The following is a 13,584-nucleotide window of genomic DNA, read 5'->3' as shown; positions in this document are numbered from 1 at the left end:
CCAGGATAAAGTAAGAACGTACAAAATCACAAGAGAAAAAAATATAAAAAAGAGAAAGACAGGAAGAGGCTTTCTAGAGAAACAAAAAAAGAAAATAAATAGAAAGGGAAATGGCAGAAGATAAAGTGAACATGAGTAATAGGCAAGGGACAGAGAGTTAACATCATCTTCTCTCTCCCTTTAAGGTGGGTAGCTCTGTTCTCATCTGTCCAGCAAATCTAGTCGAGGGTCATCATTACACTCATGCCTATAATATCCCAGAGATCTATACTCAGTCCCCTCATGCCATCTTAAGGAACTTGCCATCAGTTGCCTGCACTATCCTGAATTAAAAGGACCTTACAACTGGTTGAGAAGCTCATATGTTTGCTTCCAAAAGCAATGACTCTCCATTTTCAGAACATTATTCTCAAGTAGTAAGTTGCCAGAGAAAAACAGGAGGGGAATTGGTGAGTACTAAAAATAGTATCTGCTCTCAGGTTCAATTTTCTTTTATTTTTGAGACAGGGTCTCAGGGTCTCACTCTGTCACTCAGGCTGGAGTGCAGTGGTGTGATCTTGGCTCACTGCAACCTCCGCTTCCAGGGCTCAAGCAATTCTCCTGCTTCAGCCTCCCCAGCAGCTGGGACTACAGGTGCAAGCCCCCATGCTCGACTAATTTTTGTATTTGTTGTAGAGATAGGGCTTTGCCATGTTGCCCAGGCTGGTCTCAAACTCCTGAGCTTAAAGCAATCTGCCCACCTCAGCCTCCCAAAGTCCTGCGATTACAGGCATGAGCCACTGCACCTGGCTCAATTTTCAGAATGAGAAGCAGATACAAAAATAAGAGATTTGACATTTGCTCTGCTCTTACAGAGCCTTAGCTGTTACCTAGTCATTGGGTTATCTTACTGCACAATCCATTCCCACCTCCCTCTTCTCTCAATGCTTGTAGAGGTTCACAAAACACTTGGAAAGATATTAATCTAGAAAAGCTTTGGCTATTTAGACTGAGGACACTTTTGAAAACTCTTATATGACAACCCACTCAAATTCACAAAACAATTTTGTTTACATTCACAGTTTTTCAACAATCACAATCTATCAGGTCAGTAATAATGAAAACTGCAAATAGGACCAAATATATAATAACCAAAACAAATTCAATATAAGATAAAGTCCAAAAACTTGAATCCTTTAGCCATCAAGCCAAGTCCCTAATAAATAAATTTAATTTTAAAGAGCAGGAGAATAAGATTGCTCAAATAGAAGCTTGTTTGTTATCTGCTGGTTGACTCTGCCTGTAAATGAACCAATTATTTATTCTAAAGGGTGGAAATCTTCAAACAATTCCAAGTCAGCTTTTGAATGAGGCAACAAAACACTCACTCCATGAAGGTTAAAACCTACTGAACCTACACAGAGTTTCAGAAGAGTCAAAGCACGTCACATAGTTCCTGAAATCAAATTTTAAGGATCAAAATCATTTTATAAGTTTCAAAGCATTTAAGAATTGCTAGAGACTAAAAGGCAGAGCAGGACCAGCACAGCCAGTGATTCTAACACTAAATGATTAGGTATACAAATAACAAGTGCAAAATCAAGACGAAATGCTCATTTAAAAGAAAAAAGCCAAAAGCTTTTATCTTGAGCTCGGTCCACAGTCACCAATTTCCAATTTGATTTTTAAAATTAAAAAAATAAAAACAAATAAACTGCTTACCTGAACCCTCAAGTTGTTAAGACTTAGCATGCACTATTCCCCACGCTAAGGAGTAATCAACAAAACTGATAAAAACTCTTTGCAGAAAGATCAACGGAAACCCATCTCCAAGGGGAGAAAATGGACCGTCATCAAACAAGCCAATGAGAAGGATATCCACCAGCACAAGGCAGTGTCTAGGAAAGCCAAGGGGATAAAGGCCAAGGAAGCAAGATCAGTCTGGGCCTGCAGACAAAGAAAAAGAAGTGGTGAAAAACAGATGTCTAGAGAGGCACAGAGAAGAACCACCACATGATTCTGCATTTACATAATCACCGGAATGTTTTTGCATAAAGAAAATAAAAAGAACACTTGACACCTAATCATTCTTCCCTTCTTATAAACCATCACGTAGAATATACGGCTATTAGCATTTCACATAAATTGTTAGTTACAATCTTGAAACATACTGCTAACTACAAGTTTTTCATATATAAAGATCCATGTTAACAAGTGACCATACTCCAAAAAAGTCCTAATGTTTTTAAGTCCCATCCTTAACCTATCATTTCCTATCATTGTGATTTTGGCTACAAGTCTGAAAAGACTTTTCTCATATTTACAAAATATTGCTGCATCATATACAAAGAATTATTAATTTCCAAAACTGTAATACAAGATTTTACAAATAAGAGTTCACCCCAAAATAAAATGTAAGGCAATTATCTGTCTGAAAAACTACGCTGCATGTTTCCAGGAGTTTATATAGAGTATGTTTTTTATATAACCCTAATTACCCGATCAACAGGCATTATTGAAAGGATATCCATAAAATAACACAGGCATCAATTGCTGAGAGGGCCAGGTTTACTATCAGAGTCAAGGGATAAGAAAAATACTATAGCAACAGCAGAAGAAAGAAAATGAAATTAACAGAGGGTTAAAGTTGCTAAAAGTCTAAGAAATTACACACAGAGGACAGTGTGATTTGAAAAGTAAATTTGCATCCACAAAGTGTTTTATTTACGAGGCAATTTATTGCAAAACATATGGAGCCCACTTTTCTTGTGGGCAAAGCCAAGTTTATAGTATTTGCAATATTGAATCTAATAGGTTGCTGCGGAGTCTGACCTTTTTTAAAAAATAAGAAAATTGCCGGGTGTGGTGGCTCAAGCCTGTAATCCCAGCACTTTGGGAGGCCGAGGTGGGCGGATCACGAGGTCAGGAGATCAAGACCATCCTGGCTAACACGGTGAAACCCCGTCTCTACTAAAAATACAAAAAATTAGCCAGGCGTGGTGGCGGGCACTTGTAGTCCCAGCTACTCAGGAGGCTGAGGCAGGAGAATGGAGTGAATCCGGGAGGCGGAGCTTGCAGTGAGCTGAGATCCGGCCACTGCACTCCAGCCTGGGTGACAGAGCGAGACTCCGTCTCAAAAAAAAAAAAAAAAAAGAAAATTAATTAAAATGGCCTAGAGAACCCTACTTCTTCGTATTAATCCAGTGGTAACATAAATTTCTTCTCTTTTTTAAGGAAGAGGTAACACTCTGTTGCTGGAGTGTAATGGCACAATCATGGCTCACTGCAGCCTGAACTCAATCAGTCCTTCCACCTCAGCCTCCTAAGAAGCCAGGACTACAGGCGCCCACCACTGCTCCCAGCCATAAATTTCTTTATCACTTGTATCTCAGTGCTTTGGTTTCCTTCCCTGGCAAAGGGAATAATTTTACAATTCTCAAAAATGGTGTGAAACTTCATTAGCTACATTTTTTTTTTGAGATGGAGACTTGCTCCATCGCCCAGGCTGGAGTGCAGCAGCATGATCTCGGCTCACTGCAAGCTCCGCCTCCTGGGTTCACGCCACTCTCCTGCCTCAGCCTCCCAAGTAGCTGGGACTACAGGTGCCCACCACCACGCCCGGCTGATTTTTTGTATTTCTTTTTAGTAGAGACAGGGTTTCACCTTGTTAGCCAGGATGGTCTCGATCTCCTGACCTCGTGATCCGCCCGCCTTGGCCTCCCAAAGTGCTGGGATTACAGGCGTGAGCCACACACCAGGCCTCATCAGCTGCATTTTAAGGAAGTTTTTGAAACTCCAATGTTGATTAAGAAACAACAGTTACTTTAGATTAGATTAACTAGTAAATGCATGACTCCAAAGTCTGCCATTTATACAAGAATTTCAGTCTAGATTCCATCGATTAGAAAAAAAAAATGCAAGTCCACTGCTTGGGAGGAGGAACTAAAACAATTACCAATTTGGAGACAGGTGGAAAAGCATTCATCCCGGGCACACATTAAATTTACAAAGCTCTAATAGATTAAAAAGAAAACATGAACTATACATATATTTTGAGAATCAGAGCCCAAAAGTGACATAAAGCAAACAGAAAGAAGACCACAGACATTTCCGACTCACACTGTCAAGATGTAAACAATATAATTGAACTGACCACAGAAAATGAGATTAAGCAGTACTAACCCCAGTAACTCTGAGGACCCCTTCCATGCCAGAGAACAAAAGATAGAGGGCTCCTGCTACTACAACCTTATGAAGAGTGACTCCAAGGCGTGGCCTAAAGAGGAAGCAAAGAGATATTTGAGTACATATGGGACAAATCCCAAAACAAGCTAAGTAACAGGAACTTGTGTTAACTAATATAGACCAACAATTTAAAGCAATAAACAATATACATTTGAATCACCTAAGAGAAAAAAACTAAGAACTTATGGTCTTAAAACAAGACAGGGAACACTACAACTTAAGATCTGGTGTCTGGTTACCACGTTTTATAAAATGTTTCCTTGGAAAGTTTTGAAGCATATTCACAAGTAGTATAATGCACCCTTATAAACCCTTCACTGAGGTCCAACCACCACCAACCTATGGTTAATTCTGTCCCATGCATACCCCATCCACTTTCCACCCTTTCATATTCTCTTGATGCAAATCCTAGACAGTATATCTTCGATATATTTCAGTATGTTTTTAATAAATGAGGACTTTATTTTTCCTTGGTATTTCAATGGCTATAAAAGGGCCTTTCTTTTTTTTCTCCTAAAGAAACAGAGTCTGACTCTGTCGCCCACGCTGAAGTACAGCAGCACAGTCACAACTCACTGCAGCCGTGAACTCCTGGGCTCAAGCAACCCTCCCACCTCAGCCTCCTGAGTAGCTGAGGACTACAGGGAAGTCCTACTACACCCGGCTAATTTTTTATTATTTTAAATGTTTTGTAGAGACAAGGTCTCACTGTGTTGTTCAGGCTGGTCTAGAACTCCTAAGATGAAGTGATTCTCCTGCATTGGCCTCCCCAAGGGCTGGGATTACAGGCATGAGCCACTGTGCCCGGCCCACAAAAGAAACTGTTAAAAAACACCACCAAAATACCACTATCAAATCTAAAAATTCTAACAATTCCTTAATGTAATCAAATATCCGATTACAGTTCACTAAATAGTATATTTGCAAGCTTGAAACCTAATATATGAAAAGTCTTCTGAGGAACTTCTGTTTGAAGGAGAAAAAATCTTACATCCTTGAGATTCAAAATCCTACACAACCAGAATCCACATGTTAACAAAATCCTTAGGTGATTCCTTAGTGTAGTGTAGTTTAAGATGCGCTGCCTTAAATCATGTCTGCATAGGCCTTACCAATATTTGTTCTTACATTTTTTGTTATACATTGGGGAAAACTCCGTAGGAGCAGGGAATTTTCTCCCCATTCATCTTGGAAACCTAGAATACTTCCTGGCATATAGGAGGCACTCAAATAATTGTCAAATAAATAAGTTTTAAGAATTAAAATTCCCCATATCTCTAATCCCATTTAAAGCAAAACTCCTTTAAATGAATAAACAAACTTAAAACAACTAACCTCAATCCTACTTAAGCACTATAAAGTGATGCTATAGCTATAGCATCACTTAATCCCACTTAAAGCAAAATTCCTTTAAATAATTGTCTATACAATTATTCTAATTCCTCTCCTCCTATTCTCTCTGGAACTCTCCCCAGTTGGGCTTTTGTACCTATCACTTCACCAAAACTATTCCTGTGATGGTCACTACGACCCTCCATGTAGGTAAACTCAATGGCCAATTCTCACTTGACCTATCAGGATCGCTTGACACAATCACATCCTCCTTGAAACACATTCTTCAGTTTTCTACCCACCTCACTGGTCACTCCTCAATTTCTTCTGCTAACTACTTCATCTTACAGACTTCTAAATAATATTAAATATTCAAGGGCCCAGCCCTTGGACCTCTTCTCTATATATACTCACTTACTTGGTGACCAAATCCAGTCTCATGACCTTATTTATTTATTTATTTATTTATTTATTTATTTATTTTTGGAGACAGAGTCTCGCTCTGTTACCCAGGCTAGAGTGTAGTGGCGTGATCTTGGCTCACTGCAATCTCCACCTCCAGGATTCAAGCGATTCTCTTGCCTCAGCCTCCCAAGTAGCTGGGACTATAGGTGCATGCCACCATATCCGGCTAATTTTTTGTATTTTAGTAGACACAGGGTTTCACTGTGTTGTCCAGGCTGGTCTTGAACCCCTGACCTCAGGCAATCTGCCCGCCTTGGCCTCCCAAAGTGTTAGGATTACAGGCATGAGCCACCATGCCTGGCCCTCGTGACTTTAAATAACATCTGTATCTTCATGACTCCCAAACTTTTATCTCTGCCCCAACCTCTCCCCTTTGTTTCCCCTACCTAGTTACCTAACTGAACTCCAATCTTGCCCCTGCTCCACACTTATTTCACCTAAGGTCTTCCTGAACTCAGTAAATCTTCAATTCCATCCTGCCATGTGATCAGATCAAAACAGTTGGCATCATCCTTAATTCCTCTTCTCTTTCACATCACACATCTGATCCATCAGCAAATTCCACTGGTTCCACCTTCAAAAATATATATAGAATCTGATCTCTACTCAGCATCTCTTCCCTTGGGTATACATATAGCTTCCTCACCTCCTTGAAGTCTCTGCTTAAATGTTATTAAGTGAAGCCCTCCTTGATCACCCTATATACAACTGCAAGCTCTAGCTCCGGCATTACCTGCTCCACTGCACTTTTCACTGACATATTAAAATATTTTACTCACTTAAATTTTGTCTTTGTCCCCTCCCTCCACAAATGTAAGCTCAAAATCTTCTGTTTACTTGCTATATCCCCAGGGCCTGGAACAATGCCTCGAAGAATGCCTAGAGAAGACACTCAATACAAATAAAATTTTTTGGATAGAAAAATATTTTCAGTTACAGCAAGAATGAGTTTCTCATAAAAAATCTAATTTGCAAAAAATATTTTGGAAGTATAAAGTCACTGTAAGTTTACTATAAAAGCCTGGTGTTTCAATCTTACTTGTTCTAAGTTTTCCTGCAGATGCTCCTCTTAGGAAGTGAAATGAAACACTAACATTTTCCCAACATTTACAAGGCTACAAAATTTCAGATACCTTTCTTGTTTCAGAATTCTTTTTTTTTTTTTTTTGAGTCGGAGTCTCACTGTGTTGCCCAGGCTGGAGTGCAGTGGCACGACCCTGGCTCACTGCAAGCTCCGCCTTCCGGGTTCACGCCATTCTCCTGCCTCAGCCTCCGGAGTAGCTGGGACTACAGGCGCCTGCCACCACGCCCAGCTAATTTTTTGTATTTTTAGTAGAGACCGGGTTTCATCATGTTAGCCAGGATGATCTCGATCTCCTGACCTCGTGATTCGGCCTCCCAAAGTGCTGGCATTACAGGCGTGAACCACCGCACCCGGCCAGAATTATTTCTTTTATCAACTATTTCAGAACTACTACATCGGGAACATGCAGTACTGTTTTAATTTAATCAGCATTTAAATTTGCTCTTCCATACAGGAAGTTAATACTTACTTGACGATGCCATATCCCAGACTGACTATGATGACCAGGGTTCGAGCCAGTGAGCGTTTCACTGCTGAAAGCAGCTCTGCAAGGATCAAAGCACCCTGGACTATGAAAAAGAAGGGGAGAAATGGCACCATAACCTAAGTTTGGCAACAGGCAAGATGCCAATACTAGACTGCTGATTTCTACACTCTTCAGAGTAAGCATTGATATTAGTCCTGCTAAAATAAATACCTCTTCTGCAGCTTTTACAGTATACAAGCTGATACCACTCACAATCTTACTCATGTGTATGTATGGCAATCCGAGTATGCTCAACTCAGCTCCCTCCCCCACCTGCCCCCAAATTCACTAAAACTTTAACAGAATATCTCACCCTATATGGAGAGTTTGTAGCATCAAGACAACTTCCCCCATTTTTAAAAACTGTGAAATACAGCTACACATAGAAAAGCATAAAACACACTCGTGTACACACTTGTTGGCATGTATAGTTTAACTCATTTTCAGATCTACTATTTTTAAGACCTTTCAAGGACCAGGGAAAATCTTATCAGTTTATCTCACAATAATGATTATGACTAAATTAAATGGTCTGACAAGAAAAAAACCAAAGCAATCACAAAAAACTACAGTATAAAACAACTTCTGTCATTACCAGTTCACCTTACTAAACCATAAGCACCCTCCTATTTTCTTGAGATGACTATATTTTATCAATTAGATGCACTTTCCCACCACATTTTGAGGTTTTTTAAATCAAGGTGTGTCTTACAATCAATGACATTTTACAATTAAATTGACACCGTTTACTTTCTCAGATGGATAATGGTGCCTTAGAAATCAATGGAAATTGAGATTTGATGATGTTAATAATTACTCCCAAAGTGGCCACTACTGTTGTGACTTTTGTGAGCATATTTCAGTAAAATTACTCTTACATCACTGAACTCATAAGATTAAAAACAAAAGTCAGAATCATAGTGATTCTGCTTAAGTTATTGCAATAATTAAGTAATTGAAAAGTTAAGCCTGTTTAGTGACTGCTGACCTTAGGAATATTTTCACACATCTCAGCTTCCAACCACTCGAACCGGCAAAGATTTTTTGGTTACTTACCAGATTCTCCTTTGTATCGGATATTCTGAAATTCTGCATAGAAGACAGCTTTCTCAAGCATTCCCAGGAATATGACAGCACCAATCCAAAACTGAATTCTCAGGAGATCTCTCCAGTAGCAGGCAGACCATGCCAGCCACAGAACACCAAACAGGACATATACAATACACATCACCATGAAAAACTGTTATCAAATTGGGTAAAAGATAAAAAGGAGAATTAGAACCAAGAGTCAAGTCTGTATATATACTACATATATATATATTTTTTAAAGAGATGGGGTTTTGCTATGTTGCCCAGGATGGTCTTGAACTTCTGGGCTCAAGCAATCCTCCCATCTCTGCCTCCCAAAGTGTTAGGATTACAGGCATAAGCCACAGTGCCTGTCCTGAATCAATATACAGTCTTAACAAGTTATAAAAATACACATATTCTACCTTCTAGTTAAAAAATAATTATTCCTTTGGAGCTTAACACTAACTAATATGAAAAATTATCTTGTCTTGAGCAGAGAAGACTACATAGGAACTTGTCCTCGAGAGCGAATGCTCTCATAAACGTGTGTGTGTATATATATATGTATCACACATGCATACCATATAAAAGGTGCTATTATACACATACACACATGTATGGTATATATAGAGAGCACTCAGCCTGCTCTCCTATAGTAAAAGAGCTTTTTCTGGTCAGGCGTGGTAATTCACACCTGTAATAGTGCCTTGGGAAGCTGAAGCAAGAGGATTGCTTGAGGTCATGAGTTCAAGGCCAGTCTGGGCAACATAGCAAGACTCTGTCCCTACAAAAAATAAAAATTAGGCCAGGTATGGTGGCTCACACCTATAATCCCAGCACTTTGGGAGGCAGAGGTGGGCAGATCACGTAAGGTTAGGAGTTCAATACCAGCCTGGCCAAAACATGGTGAAACCCTGTCTCTACTAAAAATATGAAAATTAGCTGGGCATGGTGGCTCACACCTGTAGTCCCAGCTACTCAGGAGGCTGAGGCAGGAGAATCGCTTGAACCCGGGAGCTGGAGGTTGCAGTGAGCCGAGATCATGTCATTCCACTCCAGTCTGGGTGACAGAGTGAGACTACGTTTCAAGATAAAAAATAATAAAATAAAATAAAAATTAGCCAGGCATAGTGGCACATGCCTGTTGTTCTAGCTGCTCGAGAGGCTAAGGTGGAGGGTAGCTTGAGCCTGGAGTTTAAGGCTGCAGTGAGCCATTATCCATTATCATGCCACTGCACTCCAGCCTGGGAGACAGAGTGAGACTCTCTTTCTTTTTTTTTTTTAAAAGAAGGAGCTATTTCAGCTCACGATCTAAATTATGTAGATGAAGACAACACTGAAGAAGAAAAATGGCATGATTAGGATACACCTAGAGGCAAGGACACACAACAAAATAAGAAAACGATTAAAGGGAAAGGAAGAAAAGAATAATCATGAACAAAGGAAAGCAAAAATATATTAAGGATATTCTGAGGCCGGGCGCGGTGGCTCATGCCTGTAATCCCAGCACTTTGGGAGGCCGAGGCAGGCGGATCATGAGGTCAGGGGATCGAGACCATCCTGGTTAACACGGGGAAACCCCGTCTCTACTAAAAATACAAAAAATTAGCCGGGTGTGGTGGCGGGCGCCTGTAGTCCCAGCTACTTGGGAGGCTGAGGCAGGAGAATGGCATGAACCCAGGAGGCAGAGGTTGCAGTGAGCCAAGATCGCGCCATTGCACTACTCCAGCCTAGGCAACAAAGCGAGACTCTGTCTCAAACAAACAAAAAACAAAACAAAAAAAAGAAAAGGATATTCTGAGACACAGACGTATGCACACATACATGTATGTGCACACGTACACACACAAAATGAAGAGAAGGAAGCTTCATCATTTAGCTAATTTTTTGTTGTTGAGACAGTCTCACTCTGTCGCCCAGGCTGGAGTACAGTGGCACGATCTTGGCTCACAGCAGCCTCTGCCTCCTGGGTTCAAGCAATTCTCCTGCTTCAAATTCCCGAGTAGCTAAGACTACAGACACCTGCCACCACACCCAGCTAGTTTTTGTATTTTTAGTACAGACGGGGTTTCACCACGTTGGCCGGGCTGGTCTCGAACTCCTCACCTCAAGTGATCTGCCTGCCTCAGCCTCCCAAAGTGTTGGGATTACAGACATGAGCCAGGGTACCCAGCCTCATTTAGTTAATGTAAGTGGGATCAGAAACGACAGAGTTGTAGTAAAAAGTGCCCCACTATGGATCCTAGAGAGAATGTGAGATGACCTTTGAGGTATTTCCACAGGTCACTGACCCCTTCATTATATGGATAAGAAAATGAGGCACACAAGGGTATACTGACTCTTTCAAAGTCCCAGTCTAATAAGAAATAAATCCAGGACTACAAGCAACATTTTCTGAATTGCATAGGAACAATTCATTAAAAAGAATACTGCCACAAAATATGGGACAATCTTCGAACCCGAAACCATTCAATACTGAGGTTAAATAATATAAAGTCACTTACAATCATCAAGGGATAGTCTTCAAGCGTGAGGTATTCATAGGGACCCTTCACTTCAACAGTCACTGCCAAAACACAGTCCTCAGAATTAATTTACAGGACGCAGAAATTAAACAAAAATATTGCCTAACATTTGTTTCATGAAATCAGTAAGAATTTCATTGGGTCATTTACTTTTAGGCACTTCAATCCTGGTCAATATTACATTATATTTGTACAGCACTTGGAAAGTCATTAAGTGTTCTCATAGTTCACGCTGTGTCCTGCACAGGTTTACATGCCTCCACCATAGTCTGAAGTGGGAAGGCTCTTTTGCTTCCATACTCACATCTTTAAAAAGACTAGACTGAATATTTCCTCCATGCAGCCTTCTCTGGCTGCCCATCTGGAACAACTCTACACATACTCTAAATTCTAAACATATTTCACATATACTTTTCCTTACTACACATCAGTAAAATATGCCTTACAGGACTTCCTTTTTACATACTGCCATCTTCTTTGTTTTCTATCTTTCCTCATCTGTATTTTCCTATTGCTTTACTATTTTTTCATGGACTCCAATTTTATGTGATCTTGCTACATTCATGTATCATTTTCAGAATGAAGGCAATGGAAAAAAACTTAAAAATTTAAATTAACTTACACAAAAAAAATACCATCCTTGATACAATAAGATCGGAATCTAGCTTCACAATCATGTACCCTAGATTCTCACTCAAAAGTAAAAATAACTCAAAAGTTCAGATGCTTTGAAGCAAAGCTCCATCCAATAAACATAGAATTGAACTTCCCCAAAACCTGCTAGTTAACATTTTTCAAAGAATTTGTTAATAACAAAGTGTTTAATGAGACAGAAAAAGGAATAGTAATAACATAAATCTGAAGGACGTATTTGCCTTAGTAAAGCAAACTTATTGACTAATTCTAAGATTATCTGTAATTTAAAAAACTATTTCAAGATGGACTATTTTATTACTGTATTGATAAAATAATTTGGATACATTCTAGGTATAATTAATAAATAAAAATCTGACTTATTTGAGCAGTGATCATCCCTAGAGACAGACTAGTAACTGTTCATTCAACAAAAATTCCCTACTAGCTTCTGATATACCATTATTTAAAGTAAACCATATCCAATACTTACATGAAAAAAAGCACTCCATAAGAGCAATTATAAAAATTTCAGAGCAAAACTGATTATTAAATCTATACCTTCCTAATTCAATAAAAGAGTAAACAAAATATTCAGTAAATATTTGCATCATATTCTTTGCTTACTCTATGCCTTGGTCAGCAAAATACAGCACATGTGCCAAATCTGGCCATCAGATTTTTCTGTTAGTAAAGTTTTATTGGAATACAGCCACATCCACTCATTTACATATTGTCTACAGTTGCCTCTGCACCACCATTGCAGAGTTGGGTAGTTATAATAGAGAAAATATTTACTATCTGGCTCTTTAAGAAAAAAATCTGCCATCCCCTGCTCTATGCTAAAATATACATTTACTAAGCACTTATTATTTCACAGGCCTATGGAAAACATAGCAGATAAAATGTAAGTAAGATGTTTTCTACCATTAAATGGGTAACCGCCTTGCAGGGGAGAGGGAGTTGAAAAGTTACATAGAGAACTGTCCCTCTCAGCCAGACTAGAAGGATAAGTATATATTTTCCAGAACAAAGTAAAAAGCCTTCTAGGTAGAGGAAATAACATGAACAAAACAGCTGTGAAAATGTGTGGTATATTTAAAGAACAAATATAGTCTGAGACTGCACATAATACTATATAGTAGTAGTATTTTGGCATAAGGCAGCAAAAGGTAAACTGGGGCAAGTTGTAAAGAGTTTTATAAACCTTGCTGCAAAATGTAGACATTCTATAGGCAATGGGGAGCCATTAAAGGTTTCGATGAAGGCAAGAAAAATGATAAAACTGTATTAGCGATAATGTAGCTTCTCCCTTCCAAAAAAAGAAGGGTAAGATATTTTCGAAATGAGAAAACAAGGCCAGGTATGGTGGCTCACGCCTGTAATCCCAGCACATTGTGAGGCCAAGGCGGGCAGATCACTCGAAGTCAGGAGTTCAAGACCAGTCTGGCCAACATGGTGAAACTAAAAATACAATCTACTAAATGAAAATTTAGTATAATTAATAATTTAGCAGATAAATAATAATTTAGTAGGTTGTAAAAATACAATCTACTAAAAATACAAAAATTAGCTAGGTGTGATGGTGCAGGCCTGTAATCCCAGCTACTTGGGAGGCTGAGGCAGCAGAATCACTTGAACCCAGGAGGCAGAGGTTGCATTGAAACGAGATCACACCACTGCACTCCAGCCTGGGTGACAGAGTGAGACCCTATCTCAAAAAA

General features: G+C 39.4%; 1 protein-coding gene across 3 annotated transcripts in view; it reads right to left on the bottom strand.

Moving 5' to 3' along the window:
* Window positions 1-13,584, bottom strand: part of TMEM87A (transmembrane protein 87A) — a 66,402-nt gene that overhangs the window by 19,111 nt on the left and 33,707 nt on the right. For 2 of the 3 annotated variants that reach the window (XM_011989251.1, XM_011989252.1), the window contains 5 exons: window positions 11,207-11,268; window positions 8,688-8,871; window positions 7,575-7,674; window positions 4,162-4,255; window positions 1,858-1,926 (listed from right to left, as the gene is read on the bottom strand). In XM_011989251.1, the coding sequence (XP_011844641.1) occupies window positions 1,858-1,926; window positions 4,162-4,255; window positions 7,575-7,674; window positions 8,688-8,871; window positions 11,207-11,268 (509 nt within the window). Of the gene's footprint in view, window positions 1-1,857; window positions 1,927-2,506; window positions 2,579-4,161; window positions 4,256-7,574; window positions 7,675-8,687; window positions 8,872-11,206; window positions 11,269-13,584 lie in introns of all 3 variants that reach the window. The other variant, XM_011989250.1, reaches the window with a different exon arrangement.

The sequence above is a fragment of the Mandrillus leucophaeus genome, unplaced genomic scaffold, assembly GCF_000951045.1.
Source record: "Mandrillus leucophaeus isolate KB7577 unplaced genomic scaffold, Mleu.le_1.0 Scaffold35, whole genome shotgun sequence".
Taxonomy (NCBI): Eukaryota; Metazoa; Chordata; class Mammalia; order Primates; family Cercopithecidae; genus Mandrillus; species Mandrillus leucophaeus.
This window is presented reverse-complemented; position numbering and strand designations above follow the sequence as displayed.